The sequence below is a fragment of the Protomyctophum bolini genome, assembly GCF_963924005.1.
Source record: "Protomyctophum bolini genome assembly, chromosome: 1".
Classification (NCBI taxonomy): Eukaryota; Metazoa; Chordata; class Actinopteri; order Myctophiformes; family Myctophidae; genus Protomyctophum; species Protomyctophum bolini.
In genome coordinates, this window is record NC_137862.1 from 11,058,525 (window position 1) to 11,082,513 (window position 23,989).

The 23,989-nt window shown below is 42.8% G+C and overlaps 1 protein-coding gene across 2 annotated transcripts; it reads left to right on the forward strand.

Moving 5' to 3' along the window:
• Positions 1-738: 738 nt before the first annotated feature.
• nnt2 (nicotinamide nucleotide transhydrogenase 2) lies at positions 739-23,663 on the forward strand. 2 transcript variants are annotated; one of them, XM_080767297.1, is made up of 22 exons: positions 739-895; positions 1,489-1,654; positions 3,753-3,982; positions 4,146-4,345; positions 6,533-6,620; positions 8,974-9,062; positions 9,270-9,457; positions 9,825-9,958; positions 10,726-10,917; positions 11,397-11,547; positions 11,649-11,810; positions 12,074-12,184; positions 12,383-12,528; positions 12,609-12,804; positions 14,624-14,857; positions 16,767-16,927; positions 17,100-17,279; positions 17,885-18,044; positions 20,578-20,659; positions 22,193-22,311; positions 22,688-22,803; positions 23,218-23,663. In XM_080767297.1, exons 2-22 carry the CDS (start codon positions 1,525-1,527, stop codon positions 23,362-23,364), a joined length of 3,216 nt encoding a protein of 1,071 aa, XP_080623423.1. In that variant the 5' UTR covers positions 739-895; positions 1,489-1,524; the 3' UTR covers positions 23,365-23,663. The 2 variants fall into 2 exon arrangements, with proteins under 2 accessions (XP_080623423.1, XP_080623424.1); XM_080767298.1 differs by lacking the exon at positions 739-895 and adding an exon at positions 1,297-1,394.
• The last annotated feature ends 326 nt before the right edge of the window (positions 23,664-23,989 follow it).

The window sequence follows — 23,989 nt, forward strand, 5'->3', positions numbered from 1 at the left end:
CCAACCAAAACGACCTGTTTATTTTAGACCAACTATAGAATAATGTGAATATTTAGCTCTATTTTACTTTTGTCACCAGTTAAAATCCTCTTTTGTTTGCAACATTATCCGGCTGTGATTAAATCAGTAGTAGGCCTAGGCCTACATTATTAAAAAAAGAATGTTACTCCTGTGGTTTGTTTACAGTTGTCCAGCCATAACGCCAGTGCCGAGGCTCAATGCTGCAGCGCCATCTCGCGACGGTTGCCAAAGAAGCAGTTTCCTCTGGTGCTATCAACATCAAGGCTCAGAAAAGATCCACGCAAAAGTTGTATAGAGACTTGGGACAAAAGCAAATGCTCTGCCGTTATTTTAAATCCGACTTCTTCTACTATAGGCCTACTATTTTAATATGATGTAAAAAACAAAACAATACAATATGACTATTAGACTATAATTATGACTAATAACTGCCGCCTCAAAGCTCAAAATGTATTCAAATAGAGGCGTCCCCTGGCGTCACCTCGTGTACATGTAAGGAAATGTAACTTTATTCTTCATTCTCACTTTTTACAGTCTATGCTTTTTACCCTAATATTATTATGCTGGTTGTGTTTATGTCAGGTAAAGTAGAGTAAACATGTTTTAAGTTGCAATATAGTTCCTCACTTCTATTGTGGTCACAAGTCACGTGGCCCTCTCTATTTATAGTTAAATAGAGCTCTGATATCAAACTGCTGGACGTGAAGGTCGTTCCTTTGTAAGCAAAGTAGCAAACACTCCAGCAGGACTGGAGCAGGGTGCGACTGCTGCCTGCACAGGTGATCTACAGCTAGCAAATCACGACAGAGCACTGCGTCTGAGACGTAACACTGAAGCTTTGCACTCAACTTTAATCTCACTGGACAACTGAAAGGCAAGTTTAATGGAGTATGAATGAAAGGACACAGAAAAATTGTTCTAGAACACAGAATGGCTGACCGAACACTAATTGAATGAGTGAGTGGGTCCAGTGTTGACCTGCCAGCTAGGCTGCCAACATGTATGTATGGCAAAGTTTTGACACATTTTGCTTGAGGTCTGAAAATGGCATTATTGAGAGTAAAGAGCACACTATTTAGAATTTGACTTGTGTGAAGTTAAGTAACACAGACAGACAGAGTTGGGTGTGTGTCTCTTCTGTTTGTCTTTTGGAGTTCTGTAAGTTTATTCACAAACGTACTATGTTGAGATTGTTATTGCTCTGCTCCTTCATCCTACCCTCTGCTCCTGCCCAAAGCCCAGTTTTGGCACAGTACCCCTCCTATGCCGTCACATTCCCAGATCTCGCGGTCTAGTCTGGAGTGTAATCAACCCTGGGCCTGGTGTGTGTGTCCTGAAATGTCACTGTGTGACTCTAGGCCTTGCAGCAGTGTGTACGTGTGGGACTTAAGACTTCACATTGGGGGAATATCATGTATTTAATGCTCTGACGGCAGACTTCTCACCTCCATCTTTGTCTTTCTGCAGCAGCCAGCCAGTGGAGTCTTGGGACCGACACTAGCCATGTCGACCATCCTGCGATGCATCTCCAGTTCCTCGGTCACCTTGTTCCGGCAAGGTGTTCGCCAGAGGGTAGCTGGTCGGAGATGTTTCAGGACCTTCCCTGCATTACACGACCAAGCAGTCTCTAAAGGTAGGGACATATGCAGGGTGTTGTCTAATGTCTATGTTAACCTCAGTTTGTTTGTGGAATGCAAATCTCTCTCTCTCTCACACAGCATGGGAAGGAAAAAAACAATGTTTCATACACAGACTTATGAGTGGAAAATCCACAAATCCACAGATCAGTGCCTTTTTGCAGCAATTTGTGTGGAGGGCTTTTTCAAAATGGGGAAACATACTGTAGGAAATAAACGTAGCTATGCTCAAGCTACTCTGTGACCATGTGTGTGTAAGAGGTCAGTTAAAGGTGAAACATAGTTCTGGCTCGTCTGAGGGAAACTGAATCTATGCCACCTGTTTCACTCATGACTGTAGTCTGCTGTGCTCGGTTGACTTGAGTGCTCGCTGCTCGGTGTCTTTTTGGTGAAGTTTTGTAAGTTACTTGTGGCTTTACTCGATTTAGCACATGTCTGAGAGGCAGTGCAGGCCTCACGGTGTAGGCTGGCCCACAGCCAATCAGCTGCTGCAAATAATGTCTCCATGGCGGCGGTGTCACTGTACCGTGTATGGACAAATATGTGACACATGATACTGTACCCAGTCGTACTGTACACGCATGCTCACAGGGTGTTTTTTTTTGTGTGTCAAATGTCCTACGGTAAAGTCTGTTCTAGCTCAATATTGTAGTGGAAAGAAAGATCTTTGGAATTTTCAAGTGAATGTTTTCGTATATGTTCATTTAATTGTTTATTATATAGTCTGTGTTCACATCACCCATACTGGTTTGCCATTTTTCGCTTTGTTCTGAAATTCAAATTCAAGGCAAGAGTTGACCTATGATGTCTATAATGGCCATTACATCAGCCTGATGATTATTTTCTGAAGTTAAGATCACTATTTTGCTGCAAATGCAACAAACGAGGACAATGTCACTTCCACTGAGGGTAGTGGTTAAAAACCAGTAGTAGTAGCTTTCAAAAGTAAACTTTACAGCACAATCAAGGCAGCATTTCAGAACTCTACAACAGATACTTATGAAAAGAAATCATACTTGTGAAGTGAGTCATGCTGATCATGTATGATGATATTGGCCTGAAAGTTTTTACCGTAAAACGCCCATAGACTTGGCTGCCACACGATGTCACGGGGAGCACCCACTGTGGCACCCACTTACGTCATAACAAATGTATTTTGCCCTCGACCTCACCTGAAAGTTTGTACGGAGGCAATTGTTTCGTAAAAAGTCCATGGACTTGGCTGTCACATGACGTTACGGTCGTTATGGGGGCACACACAAAGCCACACGATGGAGGGAAAAAAAAGTGTGTTCAAGGACCTTAAAAGGACCTGGTGGTGGGTGTTGATCAAAGCATTGAATGCTCTCAGTAGCCATCTACATCTACTGACCTGCCAAGATCTCAGTAGGCTGTATTCTGTGCGGTTGATCACGGCTACCAGCGGCGAGTGGCCGGTTAAGACTGATATGAGGTTAGGGGACTCACGTGGCTGGTTAAGACTGATATGAGGTTAGGGGACTTACATGGCTGGTTAAAACTGATGTGAGGTTAGGGGACTTATGTGGCTGGTTAAAACTGATATTAGGTTAGGGGACTTACGTGGCTGGTTAAAACTTATATGAGGTTAGGGGACTTACGTGGCTGGTTAAAACTGATATGAGGTTAGGGGACTTACGTGGCCGGTTAAGACTGAGGTTGGGGTTAGATATAGTGTTAGGGTTATTAATGTCGGACAACGTGCGCCGTCTCTGTCAAAACGGTAGCCGTGATCAACGCAGAATGCTGTAGAGCATCTACTGCAGCATCCAATGCTCTAATAAATAATCATGTAATTGAGGATGTTGGCCTGAAAGTTTGTACGGCATAAATTGTTCAGTTAAAAAGTCCATGGACTTGGTTGCCACATGACGTCACGGGGGGGCACCCACTGTGGCACCCACTTGCATCATAGCAAGTGTATTTTGACTTGGCCTGAAAGTTTGTACGGAGGAAATTGTTCCGTTAAAAAGTCCATGGACTTGGCTGTCGCATGACGTTACGGGGGCACACACACACAAGGCCACGCGATGGAGCTGCAAAAAAGAGCTAATGTCTCTTAATGTGTGTGTTCAGGAGTGCCTTACAAGGACCTGGTAGTGGGTGTTCCTAAGGAGACGTTGCAGAATGAACGGCGTGTGGCGCTGTCACCTGCTGGAGTGCAGGCACTGGTCAAACAGGGCTTCAGAGTGCAAGTGGAGACCGGAGCTGGAGATGCATCCAAATTCTCTGACCAGCTGTACAAAGATGCTGGAGCCACCATTACTGATGCCAAGGGAGCCTTTGGATCAGACATGGTCCTCAAGGTTAGTTCATAGGCAGCTATATCTTGTGCCATCCCTAATCTGCCATTTTTCTTTTATACAATTTTAAAACATTTTCAAATGGCTGATCTACAAGATCACAACGTGTTGATGTAGATTTGTTCAACATTTTGTTCTAACTTAGGATGCCTATTTTCTGTTCTAGGTTCGTGCCCCAGCTATAAATGAGGTAGACCTTCTGAAGCCCAAGTCTACCTTGGTGAGCTTCATCTACCCAGCCCAGAACCCAGATCTGATGGCCAAGCTGTCGGAGAGACAGAGCAATGTGTTGGCTATGGACCAGGTACCCAGGGTCACCATTGCACAGGGCTACGATGCACTCAGCTCCATGGCCAACATTGCCGGGTAGGAGAAGAAGACCACCCGTTTTGAAACCCATCAATGAATTGAAAGGGACAAAATTATGTTAACCCATTTAGACCTGGTAACGATTCTACAAAATATCTTCTAAATCCTGACAGTTTTCTGAAAAACCCATGTTTCTATAATGTCAGTGGTTCTCAAACTATTTCATGTCAAGGACTCCAAAAAATATATGTAATTGGCCGCCGACCCTCTGAAAGAATATATATTCCAAATTTGCGACACATTTTCATGATTTCCCAAAAATAGCAGACCTACAAGCTCGGTGGCGCGCTATGAGCTTGTAGATCTGCTATTTTTAAATAGCTAAAGTATAACACAATGCTTAAAACACAAAGGGGTTCCCGCCCAAAATGACTTAATCAATGCTCTCAGTAGCTGTCTACTGACCTACCGAGATCTCGGTAGGCTGCATTCATGTTGATCTTGATGACGCTTACCAGCGACGAGTGGCCGGTTAAGACTGATATGAGGGACTTGCTGTACGTGGCCGGTTAAGACTGAGGTTGGAGTTGGGGTTAGATTTAGCAGCATTCAGTGATGGGAATAATTCTACCATTATACTTGAAAGGACTGTATTAAAATAAAGACTATGATAAATAAGGAAAAGCTTCGATAGCAGAGAGCTTGGAGCTCCGGAACACTGGAACTGTATAAATACTTTTAGAAAGTAATCTAATTACAATAAAATACTCTTCACCAGAATAGAGTGCTTGTAACTTTACAGAAATGGTTATAAAAACCTTTTGAACTATAATGAGTAAAAGTAAGAGTATTACAGAGTTAACCAAAATACATTAGAATGAATTTGACAGACACAAGGAAGACCACTTCATACAAGCAGAGCTAGAAGGAGGTTCAATCAGATATATTTACCATTGTACCGGGAGAGAATAAGGCATGCACATCCGGACAGCGTTTCCACAAAGATCTCTGCCCATGTTCAAATTGAACAGGGTTAATATAGCATAACGTAATCAATACACCGGAAAATGTGTTGACGTCACGAATATTGCATACAGGAACTATCTCACGGGGCAGAGATAGTCCGGACATGCAATATCAGTTAGTGGAACCGGGGGACAGGGCATAACGTCATTGAGTGCAGTTTACCAGTCTGTTAGAGCGAATACTAACTTCAAGGGCAAAAACACAGAGGCTGGGTGTTATGGCAAACGGAAACAAAACAATTCTTATCTACCAACGCTAGCTAGGGGAGCAGTGTTACTATCTAAACTCTGAATCATACTATTTTACAGTCAGTGGGACAGCGTGACATCAAATGTCAGTCACAGGGCAATACATAATCCATAATTCTGCAAGACCATAGGGGACACGGAGTCATAGATCACAAGAACCGTCATCCACCAAAATAAGATCTACAAAAGTAGTACCTAACATTCAGTCCTCTGATTAAACGTGATTTTTGTCCCTTTCAATGCATTGATGACATTCAAATCCTCTATGTAGACCTATGTGTATTAAGGCTGTCCCCGAACATTCGGGGTTCGAACGTTTGCTCATTAGGGTTGGCACTCTAATCTTAATTTAATGAACCATTAAAAAAAAAAAAAAAAGTATTTTATTTTTTATTTTTAACTCAAATATTTCTCTGCGAGAATGCGATATGCATAATAAGAGTAATATGTTCATGTTGTGTTTACATGTTACATGTTTAGATGTTATTTATAATCAGGGGGGCACACAACCGATGCGCCAGTGCGCATACGTCGTCAAAATGTTTTCTGCACGTAGATCAAAGGCATGCAAGGCGCATTTGCGCACCGACAGCTGAGACAGTTCTGTAGAGAAATCTGACAGGCATTCAAAAGGAACTCAAATGTGATGTTAATGTCCTTTAAGTAGACGTAGAAATAAAACTAGTGTTGACTAATCATTACATGTTGCTCTTATTTTGAAGAGGAAGTTATGCACAGGAAATCCGTTTCAGTTGTAAACAAGCTACTGTGACACTCCGCCGCCCCCCCACCCACCCGCCGAGGTTCGGAGCTCGAAGGTTATTTTTCAAATTAATTAGAAACGAATGGTTCCTGCCGAAGGTTCGAGTCCTAAAAACAGGGCTAGGGTACAGCCTTAATGTGTGTATATAGACACATGCACACAGAAATGAATAGCTGATTGCAAATTGTCCATTCCTTTCTTATGCAGGTACAAAGCTGTAGTTCTGGCTGCCAACAACTTTGGCAGATTCTTCACTGGTCAGATCACAGCTGCAGGAAAAGTGCCCCCAGCCAAGGTAACTGTCTAAGTAAATACATTTGACCAGCCAACCTCATTTTGAAATGTTCATGTGATGCCATGTAGTTAAGATTTGTCTTTTTGCTATGGGTGGTGACGTACTGTAGCATAGTAACCAACCAGACAACCCTCTTCCTTCTTCCTTCCAGCCTGGTACATTTACATTTTGATTGGCCAATTCTAACATTATAATTTTATCCTCTTTGACTGGCTCGTTTGGCCAGACAAAACAATGTGAAAACCTTGTAGTGTCTTCTGCATTTAGGCTGACTAGAATCTGAATAATTGTTGTCTTATCAGTTATCACAGGCTTATAGGTGTAATAAGACATTTTTTTTGTTTGAGTGCGCTCTTGTAGTTTTTGTGAGTGCACCCAGATGCCCTTTCCGCACTCTGTATGAGTGCACTCATTTATCAATCTAACATAGAAACCAAATTATCTCATAAGTGTGAAATGGACGTATCTCTCCAATAACAACATTCAAATATCAGAAGAATGCTGTCTGAAAAGAAATTGTTGATGCAGTCAACAGCAGCAGACGTAAATCATTCACTTCTAGCCATAAACAACGATAAGCGTTTAAAGGAAACCTGAAACCTTACCCGCAAAAATAAAGTTTGCCTAACGGACAATGCACAACGTCACTGTCTGTTTCCCATATTAAATGGCCTACTTGCCAGTACTTTTCAGCAAAAGGCCGATGCACACCTCAGAAGGCTAGTGACAGGTGCGTAGGGCAATAAAGCAATAAAGCATACTTAAAAAGGTTATCTTTGAAAAACAAAGAAGGGTCCCGCACACTGTCAGAAAAATGTTGGTCTTTATTCAGACAATTGTCTGTCCTGATGAAGGTCGTATAGACCGAAACGTTGAATATAGAGCAACATTTTTGGCAAGTTTCTGACGGTGTGCGGGACCCTTATTTGTTTTTCAAAGATAACTACTTGCCAGTACTAACACATAACAATTTATAAGCGATGAATGTGAACCTGTCTCCCGAGTATAGCACCCAGTTGTGGCTTTGCTGGCCATGGTTCTCGAGGCATTGCACCATCATAATGCCTTATGGCACACTGACTGTTCTACTGTGCAATATTGTACAGTAACCACACAGGCCACAATAGTGTCATACACTTTCTCTGGTGTGTACAGGATAAGTCTCCCTTGCTGATCAAAGATGCAGCTATCTGCCCTTAAGCAGCCTGATGCAGTGCTCCACTGTGGCTCTTGTGTGTGTTTTGCACACAGCCGAACCTGTGCTCCTTCTCTGTTTCAGGGTTTACAAATTTACCAGGTATTCTGTGCGTGGCTACTCTCCTAGTCTATGAATCACACTGAAATGGTTATTTCAGTATTTACGGAGATAATGATATGTTGCTGTTCTTTTAAAAATTGTGTGTGTTTGTGTGTGGGCACCACTCCGAAAACTGAAGGAGTCATGCCCCCCCCCCAGGGGCCAACAGGCTACCACGTGATGTAGTGATAGTTTTTACGATTGATAAATGCGTAATCATTTATGGATGGTGGCACTTCAGATGCACATGGGTACAATCGATTGCACCAATCGCATTAGGAAATCCAGCAATCTTATAAAGTTGCCTCTTAATCATTGTAGACGTGTCCCTATGCTGTTGCTCTTTTGAACAATAAAGGAGTCATGTGTCCCTCCGGGCCAGTGGGCTACCACGTCATAGTAGAGTTATTGTTTTTACGATTGATAAATGCGTAATCATTTATGGATGGTGGCACACATGGGTACAATCAATCGCACCAATCGCATTAGGAAACCCAGAAATCTCATGAAATTGTCTCGTAATCACTGTTTTCTGAGCATCATACGGAAATTGGATATATTGCAGAGAAAGGGACATGATGGCTGGCAACAATAGTGGCGTCATCCTGCTAATGGTTGGCGTGCCAGACCTATCGCAGATCTCCCGCTGAGGTCCTGGTGACCTGTGTTACTTTCAATCTGTTCAGCAACTGCTTTATTGGCACTCATTGTTAGTACACACACACACACACACACACACACACACACACACAGTTGATAGAAACTGGCTATATTATAACCAGGACAAATCTAACACCTGCATTAACACAGGTCTGGCGTGATCCAAAAAGTTCCTCTTGTGTCTTACATTGTTTTTAATTGCTTTCAATTATGTCACCAGTTAACCCAGATAATCTTAAATATTTGCATTTAAGGATTCATTATATTCTTAAAAATCGGAATATTTAAACCTAAACGCATAAACCTAAGTCTTGGTGTAGCCATGTTTCCCATCACTAATTTTGCGGGTGGAGTCATTCGATCCCTTGAGAAAACTAAAGTGCATGTTGTGTGCAGGTTCTGGTTATCGGTGGTGGAGTAGCTGGATTGGCAGCAGCAGGAACAGCCAAGTCTATGGGAGCCATAGTTAGAGGATTTGACACCAGGTATTTTGTGTGTGTGTGTGTGTGTGTGTGTGTGTGTGTGTGTGTGTGTGTGTGTGTGCAACCCCTCATATCACCTCTATTGTGGAATTCAGTTTTTTGTATTTGGATGCTGATATATATATATATATATATATATATATATATATATATATATATATATATATATATATAAAGTTGATGGTAAAGAAAAGGCTCTATACTTTCCAGACCAGCTGCTCTGGAGCAGTTCAAGTCATTTGGGGCAGAGCCTCTGGAGGTGCACGTGAAAGAATCTGGTGACGGGGTTGGAGGTTATGCTAAGGAGATGTCCCCTGAGTTCATCGAGGCTGAGATGGCCCTCTTCGCCAAGCAGTGTAAAGAGGTGGACATCGTCATCACCACTGCTCTTATTCCGGGTGAGTTTATTTTCCTCCCTTCACTGCCACTTCTGGTGTTGGCATCATGTCATGCTTTAGCTATTCAAAAATAGCAGATCTACAAGCTCATAGCGTGCCACCGAGTGGCGCGCTATGAGCTTGTAGGTCTGCTATTTTTGAAAAAATATTTTTCGACTGACATAGAAACATAGCTTTTTCAGAAAACTGTCAGGATGTAGAAGATTTTTTTTAAAATCTGATCTCAGGTCAACATGGGAGGTAATTATTTTTGTTTTCATAAAAAAAAACTGTCTTTATATAATTATTCACATCGTGTATATAATTCAATAAACCTCATACACGTATTTCACCCCTTCTTCTCCATTGCCTTTCTGTACGTATGCAGGCAAGCGGGCTCCTATCCTGATCAAAAAGGAGTTTGTCGAGTCTATGAAGGATGGCTCCGTGGTGGTGGATCTGGCTGCAGAGGCAGGGGGCAACATTGAGACCATTAAGCCTGGAGAGCTGTATGTTCACAAGGTGAGTACATGAGTCAACATTGAGACCATTAAGCCTGGAGAGCTGTATGTTCACAAGGTGAGTACATGAGTCAAGGGGCCAGTGAGGCTTTCCAACGTTGAAGCACAGGGCCCTAGTGGTAAGAGGAAGGACTGCAGGCGGACCCGTGGATTCATGACGAGGAAACCCTGTGCAGCTGGGCTTTAACATTGAGCGCTCTGTTGCACTTCCGCATTTGGCGACAGACTTATCTGCCATTTCTGTTGGGACTTCCTACTAAATCATAATAACTGACATATTTAAACCTTTAACATGTTTCTTTATCCAGTTCTGATATCCAGTATTTTAATCCGACATATTCAGGGTTTTCAGACCTTTATTGCCCTGGTGCCACACCGTGCCTATCTCTGGCACCGTGCCAAGACAAGCCAAGGAAAAAGAGTCGAGTCAAATATTTAATATTATACTACAGGCAATTGGTTGAAGATCTCAAGCTGTGCTGAAATAGGCATGACAACAGCACACCTAGACGTTCATAGAAGATTTGAGAACGGATTAATCAAAAATCGAAAAATGTGTGTTAAGAAACTTCACTTCTCTAACTTTAATCAAATTAAGCACGCTCTTTGGGCGCGTGCCGGAGATTGTACCCCCCGGCCAGCACCGGGGCAAAGCTTTTTCCTGCAGGAAACACTGCATTTTGAAGGTAGTCTTGAATATGTGCGTGCATCTCAGTTGGAACGCTGTCTTGACCATCATTGTGTTTGAATGAAAACTCTTTATTCCAGGGTGTAACTCACATCGGTTACACTGACCTGCCGAGCCGCATGTCCAGCCAGGCCAGTACTCTGTACTCCAACAATGTGCTGAAGCTGCTCAAGGCCATCAGCCCAGACGCGGACAACTTCTACTATGACCTCAAAGAGGAGTTTGACCATGGAACTTTGGCCCACGTCGTCCGTGGAACCCTGGTTATGAAGGTACGTCGTCTTCATTCCATTAACTGAGTTGTCTACTGACAACCCTGCGTGTGTCATGGCGTTGCTTTCTGTGGGGGAGAGAGATGGTTTGAAGACTGCTTGTGCCTGACAGGGCATTTAAAACCCCATCCCAGCCAGGAATGGCTCACAGGAATTTTGGCTTTGACACATTGTTTATGGCAGGGAGGGTCAGAGTAGCCAACCTCAGCGAGATGTATCAGTTTACCCCCTTGTGAAACTAGGCATCATTCAAGTGTCTTTAAAAGAGAATGTATTCTTTCCAAACCACTGGCAACTGGTTCATGATTGCTGTTTGTTCAGTGTAATCTCCTAAGCAATCCACAACTTTGTGTTTTGAATATTCCCATCCCACGATGTGGAATGGCAGCCTCTTGATGTTCCTTTCACACGCACATCTTGGACACTAGATTTCACATCCTGTGCCTTCTAGTTTGAACCTTGTCTTTTTGATGTTGCAGGACGGCAAGAATATGTTCCCTGCACCCCAGCCTAAAACGATCCCGCCGCCCCCCGTCAAACAAAAGACAGTGGCTGAACTGCAGAAGGAGAAGGCTGCTGTGATCTCTCCTTTCAAACAGACCATGACCAATGCTGGCAGCTATACAGCAGGTCAGATGCAGACATATGCATTTTGTACTGTAGCTGTAAATGTCAAACACACACGCAAGTCCACAGATGCTCAATGATCTCTCTCTCCTGCATGTCTTTAGGTGTGTCCACGTGTCTGGCTCTGGGCATCATCGCCCCCAACACAGCGTTTACTCAAATGGTGACCACCTTCGGCCTGGCAGGGATTGTGGGATACCACACCGTGTGGGGCGTGACCCCAGCGCTGCACTCGCCCCTGATGTCTGTCACCAACGCCATCTCAGGTAAGCGCTCAAATGGCATTTGCGTGGCGTTCCAGTTTTGAAATGCGGACTTGAGTCCCAATTTTAAGTACCAGGTCTTAAGACTTAACTTAATACCTGGAGGCGTGGCCAATGCTGTTTGGCCACTCAAAACAGCCAAATGGCATGGACCATGCCTCCAGGTCTTAAGTTAAGTCATAAGACCTGGTATTAGACATTTCAATTAGACATTAAGGGCCCTGTTTTGCGTGTCTTAATTTATCATTGCCTTCTCTCTCTTTTAGGAGTGACAGCAGTTGGTGGTCTGGTTCTGATGGGAGGCGGTCTCACCCCATCCTCCCTGCCTGAGACTCTGGCATTGACTGCTGCCTTTGTTTCCTCCATCAACATTGCTGGTCTGATCTTATTCAAAATAACCAATGATTATTTAACTCTCATTTTTGAGGGTCTGTAAACACAAACACAAAGCGCCCCTCACTACACACGGGAGTGATTTATTTATTTTTCAACTAATGTATAACCGAGAGCAGTATTCACCACCCCAGTCAAGTGAAGTTGTTAATGTCCGGAGCTCATGTTTTTGTGTGTTCAAGGTGGGTTCCTGATCACCCAGAGGATGCTGGACATGTTTAAGCGTCCCACAGACCCTCCTGAGCACAACTACCTGTATGCCATTCCTGCTGGGGCCTTTGTTGGGGGATACGGAGTATCTTTGGCTGCTGGATACCACATTGAGCAGGTGGATAATCTGCAATTTTTGGGGGGGACGGCACTTGCACTTGACTTTTAACCGTGATAGTTTTCTCCTCCTTGCTGTAGATGATGTATCTGGGATCAGGCTTGTGCTGTGTCGGGGCCCTGGCAGGGCTCTCTGCTCAGCGCACCAGTCGCCTGGGAAACACTCTGGGTATGATGGGGGTTGCTGGGGGCATCGCCGCTACCCTGGGTGGCCTTAAACCCTCCCCTGAGCTACTGTCCCAAATGACTCTGGCCATGGCCACTGGAGGAACTCTAGGTATGTACCCTTTTTGAAAGGAGGTACAACTCTCGCACATGGTAGAGACAAAGTGTACAAGTGTTTGTGTTTAAAATGGGCCTACAATATTTATTTCTACTGAACAGGTTTTAGCAGGAACACTGAAAGAGCCCCTTCTTTATCAGGATTGTCAGAGGATGAGATAAATGATGGCTAACTTGTGGGTGTATAATAATGCAATATCAACATAAACCAAACGCACATATATGGATATTTGATTTTCAACATGACTGTTGTCGGTCACAACAGAAGCTGTCAAATTCACAGCAATTTGACAGCTTCGTTATATACACTTGCACTAGGAGCATGCACTTCAAGAATATTAATACCATGAAGACAATTAAGTGATGCAGTAAATTCTACCCAAAAGCTGAGCTACACAGTCTGATTTCCTTCTAATAATGTTCATTGCTGATGATCATCATCACTGTTATATACTGTATAATATATATATATATATATATATATATATATATATCCTTGGTTTCTTGCAAAAATAGTTTTATTTTTACATTCATGGATTACATGAAGCTTGGATTATATAAATGGTCAAGAAGGTCCACATTCTCAGTTAATCTCACATTTTCTGGTCGTTGAGGTGCATTCACATTGAGCACAACATGATTATTATTGTGAGCGATGCAATGACTTCCCAATCGGCTCTTCACTCCCTCGGGTACTTGGTGATGCATACATCAAATGTCAAGACGATTGATCAAACTGTTCTCGAGATATGCTGAGGATGTCACACAAACAATGCAGAGATCCAGTGCATATTGTACACATGCATAGTTGCATACTGTATATGTGATATTAAGCCCATGATGCATCAGGAATCCGATCTGTTCTAGTTGTCCCCCTTGCCAGAGAAGTTGTAACTTGCATTAGGAAATAGAAAATACTAGTTGTCCCTCTTGCCAGAGAATGGTGCTTGCACGATTCTTGCTCAAATGTGAATCTCAATTTATGTTTTCTTCGCAAGAATTGAGATCACGATTCTCACTGTTTCCCTGAAAATATTTATTAAAAAAAAACATAAGCTAAAAACATGAGAGTAACTAAAATGAATTGGCTGTAGAGCCAACTAGTGCTGCACAATTTCACAATGCTTCACAGAATGAGATTGCATACTGTAGGTGATCTCCATCTTTTTGTTTTTGTTTAATGAATTGTGCAGCATTTACCACAGTACCAGAGAAAGGTGTAGCTTGCATTAGGAAATCAAAAATACACCGGCAAGAGATCCTCGCACATTATAACCACATTGGGTGTTCTAGAGGTCTTAATTGCTGACTACTTAAAATCATGACACTGCCTCTTTCAGTCTGGAGAACAATTGGACAAAAGTGATTAACACTGGCGTGTACTGGAAGCTTGGCAAGCAATGACACGATGATGAATGACTTCATGTTATTTACTTGGCTTTTCATTTGAATGGGACTGTTCTGCAACGTGACAGAACATCAATCATCTTTGTTTAGATTAAGAGATGAGGATGCTTAACTATTAATAATAATTTCAGATAGAGGTATGATAAATGGTGACTGCGCACACACACACACAGCGTGTGTTTAACTAATTCCCAATATGTAAAGGAAAGTAATTGGAAACAGGTGGTAGGTACCCTTTTGACCAGATACATTCTAGCTCTACAAGTGTGTTCATTTTAGTGAAGTAGCATGAGAATATTTGTGGCTGATGATTGAGGCTGACATAATCATTGACATTTTAATGTAATAAGAAACCCTTTCATGTATCTGTCTTCATTCCTTTTATAATTGTGTGTGTGTTCCATTAGGTCTGACCATTGCCAAGCGTATTGAGATCTCAGACCTCCCACAACTGGTGGCAGCCTTCCACAGCCTGGTGGGTTTGGCGGCCTTGCTCACCTGTGTTGCCGAGTACATGATTGAGTTCCCCCATCTGGACACTCACCCATCGGCCGGCGTCATCAAAACGGTGGCATATCTGGGCACCTACATCGGAGGAGTCACCTTCAGCGGGTCACTGGTGGCCTACGGCAAACTTCAAGGTTCAGGATGCTTCTCTTAAAACACACCAGGCAGCACTTAAATTCAATTTTATAATATTATATTGACAAGTTGTCTCAAGGCACTTTTATGTACATTTTCCCCCTGAGCAAGCAATAGTGCCAAGGGGAAAAACTCCCCTTAACAAGAAACCTTGAGTAGAACCAGGCTCTGAGAGGGAGATACTGTAAGGGAGTGTAGATGGCAGTAGTCCCATGCAAGTCTAGGGACAGCCCTAAGCATAGTATAATTTAGGCATTTAGCAGACGCTCTTAATCCAGAGCGATTTACAGTAAGCAGGAACAAAAGACATGGTAATACATCAAATACATAAACATTGTCATCATGAATCATGCGTATGCTAAGAACCTAACAGTGGAATCTGGTCTATAAATGTCTCTGTCTGTGTGTAATCCACGTAACTCGGAAACCGTTCGCCCCGCCCACTTCAAATCCGACACACTTGTTCCACACCACTACAGGGGTGCACGTGCCCAGCGTCGAGTCGGTCAGACCTACGGTTGTCCAGAACCACCACAAAAAGACCTCTGCCCGGGCTCTGGACAGGGCCCCTGCCCATGTCCATATTTGGAGCTGGCCTCTTCTGTCATCACAGCAGTCCATATTTGGATGTGCCTGACACATAACTCCAAAGATGGCCTGTTTTGACATCTGGACAGGGCCGCTGCCCAGGGTCCATATATGGAGCTGGCGGTAATAACCACTTTAACAACAATCTCAACAATACCACCCCAGCATCCAGTCCAGCCTATAATTCCAAGTAGGCCAGTGCCCAACGGGCATCACTGTAGAGGCTCCACCAGGCACCGCTCTAGTCTATATAATAAACTATGCATACTGTATATACTATATGGTGCTATGTCTACATAAAATGCTATCCAAGTTACATAAGTTGGGCCTTTGCGTACACCTGAAAGGTCGTCAGGGCTATGGCAAGTGCTACGGGCTAAGATGGAGTCTGAAGAGGTGGGTTGGGAGTGAGCCATAGCTTTGAGAGTTTGGGACGTGTAGAGCGTTGTCCCGGTGTTGTAGTGAAGGTACTTCCAGCTTCCCTGCGTTGGCTGATCTGAGCGCGTGGGAGGGCTTGTAGGGTTCGATCAGACTAGCAAGATATTTTTGGTTGCTTTGAATGCCAGCATCAGAGTTTGGTATGTGTGCGGTCACTGACCGGGAGCCAATGGAGGGAGCAGAGAAGGGGTGAGACATGTAAGAATTTGGGCTGGTTTGAAGACCAAGCCAGCTGCGGCATTTTGGATCAATTGGAGAGGCTTAAGTGTGCATGCCCGTAAACCAGTAAGGAGGGAGTTTTGACATGACTGATGTCTGGATAAGGAGCTGGGCTGACTCCTGGGTGAGGAAGTGTAGTGTAGCAAGAATTTCACGGATTGAACATTTATCATTAATCTTGTGTGTGCAAACTTCAAATTCATGTAATACGTATAATAAATAGTGGTTTGAACAGTAAGACGGTGGTATAGATAGCCTCATACAGATCTTTGATTTTCGACACTCTTGACATCTTTATAAACATACTGAGCCCTGGCAGATTCCATCCTTTCATCTAGTTAAAGCTATGTGGATCCACTGGTAATTCCAGATAGGGACACAAGCATTGTATATGCGTGACAGTGGCAGTCTGGTTGCAGTTTGTCCCACAGCAGCCGTTCGCAGACTCTCCCATGACTAATTAACATAGTGGTCCTTTTTACCGACCCACCACTGATAAGGACAGCCATATATACATTTTTTTCTCCCAGTTGTCTATTATTGCTATTATAATAAAGGTATTTAGACAGCATGATTAAATGTAAAACGGCACAAAAGGATTCAGTCAATACCAAAAAAGCATACAAAACTAAGTTTTTCTTTTTTTTAATTGCTCCTTTCTAGGCGTTCTGGACTCTTCCCCTCTGATGTTGCCTGGACGGCACATGCTGAACGCGGGCCTGATGGCAGCATCCATGGGAGGTATTGTTCCCTTTATGCTGACCAACAGCTACACCACTGGCATGGGATGTCTGGTGGGCGTCTCTGGACTCTCCACCATCATGGTAAGAGAGCAGCCGTTCATATTGTATTATGATGCATTATAGTCTGTATTGAATACTAATTGGAATTCCATCCTGGTGCGTGTGTTATTATACTGTATTTAATAAATTGACTCTCGGAAGAAAAGTTTGTATCGGTACAAATGTGACGAAGATACTTATTGTGACCTTGTAGGGTGTGACACTAACGGCGGCCATAGGGGGCGCAGATATGCCTGTGGTCATCACAGTGTTGAACAGCTATTCTGGATGGGCACTATGTGCTGAAGGCTTCCTACTGGACAACAACCTCATGACCATTGTCGGAGCCTTGATTGGCTCCTCTGGTGCCATCCTTTCCTATATTATGTGTGTGGTGAGTAGACACAAAAGACAACCAGCCTCTTAATTGTGTGTGGGATATTTTACAAATAACTAAAATATGGGGTTGATAGACTAGTTATTGCATTTTGCATCACATATCGAGGGCCCTCTACACAACGCAGAAAGCCCAAATTAGGTACATCTACGATATTGGGAGTCCTGTGACAATGTGCTTCAAACTTTTTTTTTCTTACAAAAAGCACAATATAGTGCAACAGCCAATCTACGGCAATGTGGAAGCGGATTCTGAGGGGTTTTAATTGAGGGCACCACAAATGTGAAAAGTTGAACTGCATGTGGTATGAATGCTATCTCCTTCGGTCCTGAGTCCTGACGGATACAACCCATTACTTAAAGCCCTGAGTAGCCCACCCGGACTGACGCATATGCGCAATTGCGCATACACTTATGCACTCTGCTGAGTGCCCCTTTTGTTGTTCTATCAGTGCATTACTGTACACAGTAAAACCGTGATATTTTAACTCAAGAGCATTACTGTACACAGTAAAATCGTGATATTTCAACTCAAGAGTTAAAATATCACTAAGAGTTAAATTAACTATTAAAGTTATATACCTTCACCCCTCTTCCTCCAAGGCAATGAACCGTTCCCTGCCTAACGTGATCCTGGGTGGGTATGGTACCACTTCTACAGCAGGTGGTAAGCCCATGGAGATTGTTGGTACTCACACAGAGGTGAACGTGGATCAGTCCATTGACCTGATCAAGGAAGCCAACAGCATTATCATCACGCCAGGTACACGCACTCATGATTTTTGTTTTTTTTAACTAAAGTCTTTGCTTCTGGTGTGGTCCTTCACATGAAAATGTTAGTATGTGCACCAACGATATACTAACATTATGTTTTTCAGAAGACTATAATAGAGGTTATGCGCGTGACATCATCATACCAGGAAGTTATGCAGGAACGCCTACTGAGTGGCAAAAATAATATTTCTAGCCTTGACAGCCCATACATGCAAACAGAAAAGTCCTACCGTATATGATTGCATTAAACAACGTTCGACTCACGTTGCCACTCACTTTATGCCCTCTATAGGATTTAGACATTGTCTCAGGTCTTGATGGGTTAACAAAAGGTCTGATTGCATGCTGTGTTCGAGTACAAGCTCAGAAAAGCAAAGAAAAATACATAGGCCTTTACTATGGAACAGTCCAGGACCATGGACAGTTTGTAATATTAAAGATTAGATTTGTAGAAGCCATGAGAGGGAGCTGTTTGTCCAGAAATTATCCCATATTGATGAACTTTATTTTATTATTCACAAAACAAATGCAAGGGCACTCATGTGGTCCGACACACTGGTTTGATTACAGTGCAAATCATGTTCATTGTGCACTGACTTCCCCACAGACTACCAACAAAGCAAGGAAGGGATGAATTGGGGGGCTACAGAGGACACTTATTGGGTCTGACTGGGTAGGACTGTTCCAAGGAGACTTGATTAGTGGCAACACTGAACTTTACAAGATACCTGACCAGGGTTAAACAGGGGTTGCTCAGATGCACGGAAAGGGGCTCTTTGCACGCAGGGTACCCACCGCACACAGCTCCAGAAAATGAGGATTTCCTTTCAATAATGTCTCCCAGACATGGAACCCCTATTATTAATACAGAGAGACCGTGGTCAGAGGGAATACCACTAGGCAGAAAGGACATTGGGGAGATGTAAAGGGGGGGAAAAAAGAATGTTAGAGTGGAGAGAATTTATTTGCTCTAATAAGAACATGCTTTCCATCTGTTGCACTACAAGGTGCAGTCAACTGCACACAGTGTGCAGGTTGTCCATTTATCACTAACAGACGTTAAACCTTATAACACTATCTCAGTGGGAAGGGGGAAAACAATTACCACAAGAATTGGGTTTGACTTAAATTAATAACCCACATCAACATAATAAATGGGTCCAGAGAAAAGGTTTGAGAAGTTTTTAGTAAGGTTATTAAGTTCAGTGAGAAACTCTTGTAAGAGGCTCTTCCTCTGTATGAATGTCACTCTCTCCGCAAGTGTGTGTGTGTGTGTGTGTGTGTGTGTGTGTGTGTGCGTCACAGAAGGTCAGAAGGATTATACTGATTGTGTTTGAAAGCCCAGGGACATCTGGCGATTGTGCCGCACAGTTCAACTATGCACACCTGTAGTAGGTTGCCCATCTGAAAAATGGTTAGAAAGGCATTACAGCAGTCTCAAACATGCTAAGCTGTGCAGACAATTTAAATCTACATTTTTACAAAACCTTATGGCTACTGTTTGTTTGTATATAGTCTTTACATAAGTATGTATTATATTTGTTGCCCCAAAGGTCACTTAAGAAAGAGCATCCCTTTTTTATTTGAAATTTGGGTTCATGATATTATTACTGTAACGATTACATTGTGCAAGACCAGGATGTAAAATCATATCCGTCATCTTTGCCCTCATGCCTGTTTTCTTAATTGTTGACTTGAGGTTTTATAGAACTTCTAGGGAACATTACATCCTCTCCTCTCCATCCTAATTCCTTCTCCCCTTCTCTTATTCTTGCTCCATTTCACCTGTTTCTGTTTTAATCTGCAGCTAAGCCAATCAAGTGCAGCTACAGTATGGGAAACTGAACAGTAACTGGAAATTAGTATAATTCGGGAATCCCAGAAATGCATTATGAACAGAGCCTTATGCACATCAGTTGTAATTATTGCAGCCCTGTTGTGATTACAGGAATATTATTGAATAATATTATAATGTTTCCTTTTAGCCAAAACGGTTCATATCTGAGGTACAACCCTAACCCAAACGGTTCATATCTGAGGTACAACCTTATGGGTACAACCCTAACCCAGGTCTGACTATTTAGGTGCTAGTTAGATGCTTAGTGCTGGGTGGTGCTGCTAGTTATGTAACATGGATGAATGGATTTCCGGTTTCAAGTATGCTAGTTGCTTTGTAACACATGTTCTAATCTCTTGGCACTCAAAATCACCACTTCCCATGTTGTTGGATGACGCCAACTTGCATACTCTGATCTTGCACTTTTTAAGTCGCACTGAATACTAAATGTCTGAATTATAAATTTGTTGAGCATCTTCACTCTTGGTTATACTGTAGAATTAACTGACTTTAGCCCAAGGAAGCCATTTTATTTTATTAAAAACGATAATCATTGAAATATCACACAGGCAATTCTTGACGCATTGTGAGTACCTCTATTTATCATTCACAATAACGATCAAGAATAAGATTGGCATTAAATTATTTGCTTCATCATTTTGTCCAATTTCTGCTGTTTGTGTAGGTTGGGGTCTGTGTGCAGCAAAAGCCCAGTATCCAATTGCTGACCTGGTGAGGATGCTGACGGAACAAGGGAAGTCTGTGAGGTGAAGATCTACACACAAAAGATACTGCACATAATGCGTAACATCTCTTATCTGTTAAGTTTAATGTTTTGATGTCCATTTTTCCATTGTTTTTCCTTAGTAACGGTCCGTTATATTTATTTTGACCAGACCAGTTATTGTCGGTTGAACGATCGCTTCAAGTGCATTTTAAGTGATTTATATATAACTGAAAAAATTGATTTCCATTCATCTGAGCATTACTATAAAACATGAACATTTAAATGTGATTAAAAATAAATATTATAATAGCTAATGTATCAAAAATAAATGTACAATATAAAATGCAAGCAGTTAATAAATATTTGGCATTAACTTCTGGACACGCCCTTTGGACAGAGGTTGCACCACCTCAGCTTGTCACAGTGAAGTGGCAAATGTCCACAGACTATCCAGTTGTCATAACACACATCTGGTTGTGGTGAAGGTCCTGGGGTGTAGCGTTTCTTCTGAGACGGCACATGTGGTGGAGAGGAGGATGATGGTCGGCCAACTTTGGATGCTGGCTTGTTGACTTGCTTCAAACTGTGGGTGACTGCCAGGCAGAACCTTTTGAGAGAGGCATTGGTTTCTCGTTCAGTAGAGACAACAATCCCTCTGGTAGAGCAGCCAAGGAATTTGAGATGCACAGATTCAATATTTAAAGTACCTTTCCTTTGACTTGGCTGGGGTCTTGTACAAGTGTACCAGCAGGTCAGAAAGATCAATGCCTCCCATATGCTCATTGTAGATCCAATCCAATGATTGACATCGGTGGCAAGGGAGTGCCACCAATGTGATTTGATTGGACAGTGCTGAAGCACTTTACATGCAGGGTTGCGCTCAGGTTCTGGACATGGTCTTGCATAACATTGCCACCAGTTTGGCCCCTGGAGGTAGCACCTGCTTCTACTTACTGTACATTGCCAACAGTTTGGCCCCTAGAGGTAGCACCTGCTTCTACTTACTGTACATGGGGCAGCCTTGAAGAATATGGATACCCCTCTTGATGGATGATGCCAGATGAACTTGGCCTGGCATTGCTAGACTGATTCACTCACATGCTCCTCCACGGTGATATCGTGGAGAAACATGTGAGTAAATCTATGTCATCAGTCTGCCAGGTGAAGATGAACTGGCATGGCAGAACAATTTTAAAGCAACACTTGGCCCATGAGAGACACTCAAAAGCATATCTCACTGTCATTGCAGTACTGATTATGAATTAATTAATATCACATTGAAACCTGATTTTATGGCGCAATTAGTCCTCCGATCCATGGCTGGGAAGTGAAAACACCCATGAGAAGGTTAAAGCAGTCTTGATCGGATTTAATTTAATTTCTTTCCATAACACACCAAAACCTAGTGGTGTTAGAGATGGCTCAATAAGACCGGTGCTGAACAGATTGTGTTCCGACCTCTCAAACACGATGTCCCACATTTGATTCTTGTTGGTAACCTGTGTTGCATGTCCCTCCCCCTTTCCTCTGTCTCCACTATTCAGTCTAAATAAAGTATTTTGATGTGTGGCAGGTTCGGCATCCACCCGGTGGCTGGTCGTATGCCCGGCCAGTTGAACGTCCTCTTGGCTGAGGCTGGTGTTCCCTACGACGTGGTCCTAGAGATGGATGAGATCAACGCGGACTTCCCAGGTAAACGGGGATTGATTACGTTTCTCACCAGTGTTTGTTTACTTAATTATCACGCTCCTGTTTTCATCACTTTACTCAGACAGTTGGATGCGATGGTAAACCAGTGCATGTAATGCTGTAAATGCATCCCCTTTCATTTGTGTGGAGCAACCCAGTGTTGATTGCATATTGATGTTTCGACATGCCATGTATCAGGGCAACCGACTGTTTTCATAGCGACCAGGCATGCAGTTCTGAAACACATGGGTCTGTTTATGGCGGGGGAAGATAAGTGCTGTACAGAGGAACCCAATAACGCCAGCAGTGATGATAGCAGCACACTTCATTAAACGCTAGTCGGACTGAATAAATGTTTGGGTGTGTGTTTGATCCACAGACACTGACCTGACACTGGTCATTGGTGCCAATGACACAGTGAACTCTGCAGCACAGGAGGATCCCAATTCCATTATTGCAGGCATGCCTGTCTTAGAGGTCTGGAAGTCTAAGCAGGTTAGTAGTCGACTAAACTGAATTTTTGAGTTTAAGTAGGGTCCTGGATGGGGTTCATTATCGCCCAAACCACACCAGTGGGGTGAGAGAGACGCAACAAAATGGTTTTAGCGTTCGTCACAGCGGTGTTTCATGTCGATGCAAGTGATTCAATTCAAAAGGAGATGTGGTTGCTTGCAACTAAATGAGTCTACTTGTTGCATGGTGACCCATTGGTGGTTTGAGCTCAAAGTTTCAATGTCATTAAATTCCATTTACAATATGTCTACAGCAGTGTTTTCAATATCACCAGGCACTATTAATTTAATGTAAAACCAAGGCATCTCTTCCGAGTCCTGGGACAGAAAATGGGGGTCTATGGCCAATTTGGCAATAAAAAGTTAAACCGTTTTCTTTTGTTGCTCTCCATCCCAGGTGATCGTGATGAAACGTACCCTAGGTGTTGGCTACGCTGCAGTGGACAACCCTATTTTCTACAAGCCAAACACATCCATGCTCCTGGGAGATGCCAAGAAAACATGTGACCTCCTCCAGGGCAAGATCAGAGATTCCTATTACTAGTTCTATCCTTCATTTACTTAACCACAAGCACTGCCTTGCATCCTCGGACTGGTCAATATTGTATCGTCTTTCCAGATAAGATATATATATATATATACATACTGTATGTTAAACGTATCCTCAAGCACTCCATTGCATCCTCGGACTGGTCAATATTGTTAAAGCTTCATGGACAATGGAGGCGTTTTGGATCTTTGATAAATGTTTAATGTGCTGTATTAAAGGTGCCAAAAAAGGATTTCTGACTCTGGAGGGGGACTACAATGCATGTGTTTTGTAAATAAAATATTTAAATTTTATCAATCGGAAATCAATTCTTAACTTTCTTTATAGCATTCACGTTGTCCAGGTGTTAGTCATTTTGTCTATCTGCCAAACTATTTGGTTAAAAGGGAGATTAGTCATTTGTAGACATACAGTAGAAACCAATTGCAGAGTCTGCAACATGAGATATTAAAGTCATAGTATGTGACTTTTCCCTGTGTTTACATATACATATTCTTTTTCCCCATTTCACCATTACATTAGTGTGGTGGTGTTTACCTGCAGAAATGTACTGCCCTCTCGCTGTATTTTGGTAGACGGGGACGTTTTGGGTAATTCCGACGGGGCATTGGGGCCGATT

Bases quoted from the DNA above. Each gene is read 5' to 3' on its own strand.
- nnt2 (XM_080767297.1), top strand. From the start codon at position 1,525: ATGTCGACCATCCTGCGATGCATCTCCAGTTCCTCGGTCACCTTGTTC. The intron at 9,959-10,725 runs GTGAGTACATGA...TCTTTATTCCAG, and splicing joins GAGAGCTGTATGTTCACAAG to GGTGTAACTCACATCGGTTA. The intron at 11,548-11,648 runs GTCAGATGCAGA...GCATGTCTTTAG, and splicing joins TGCTGGCAGCTATACAGCAG to GTGTGTCCACGTGTCTGGCT.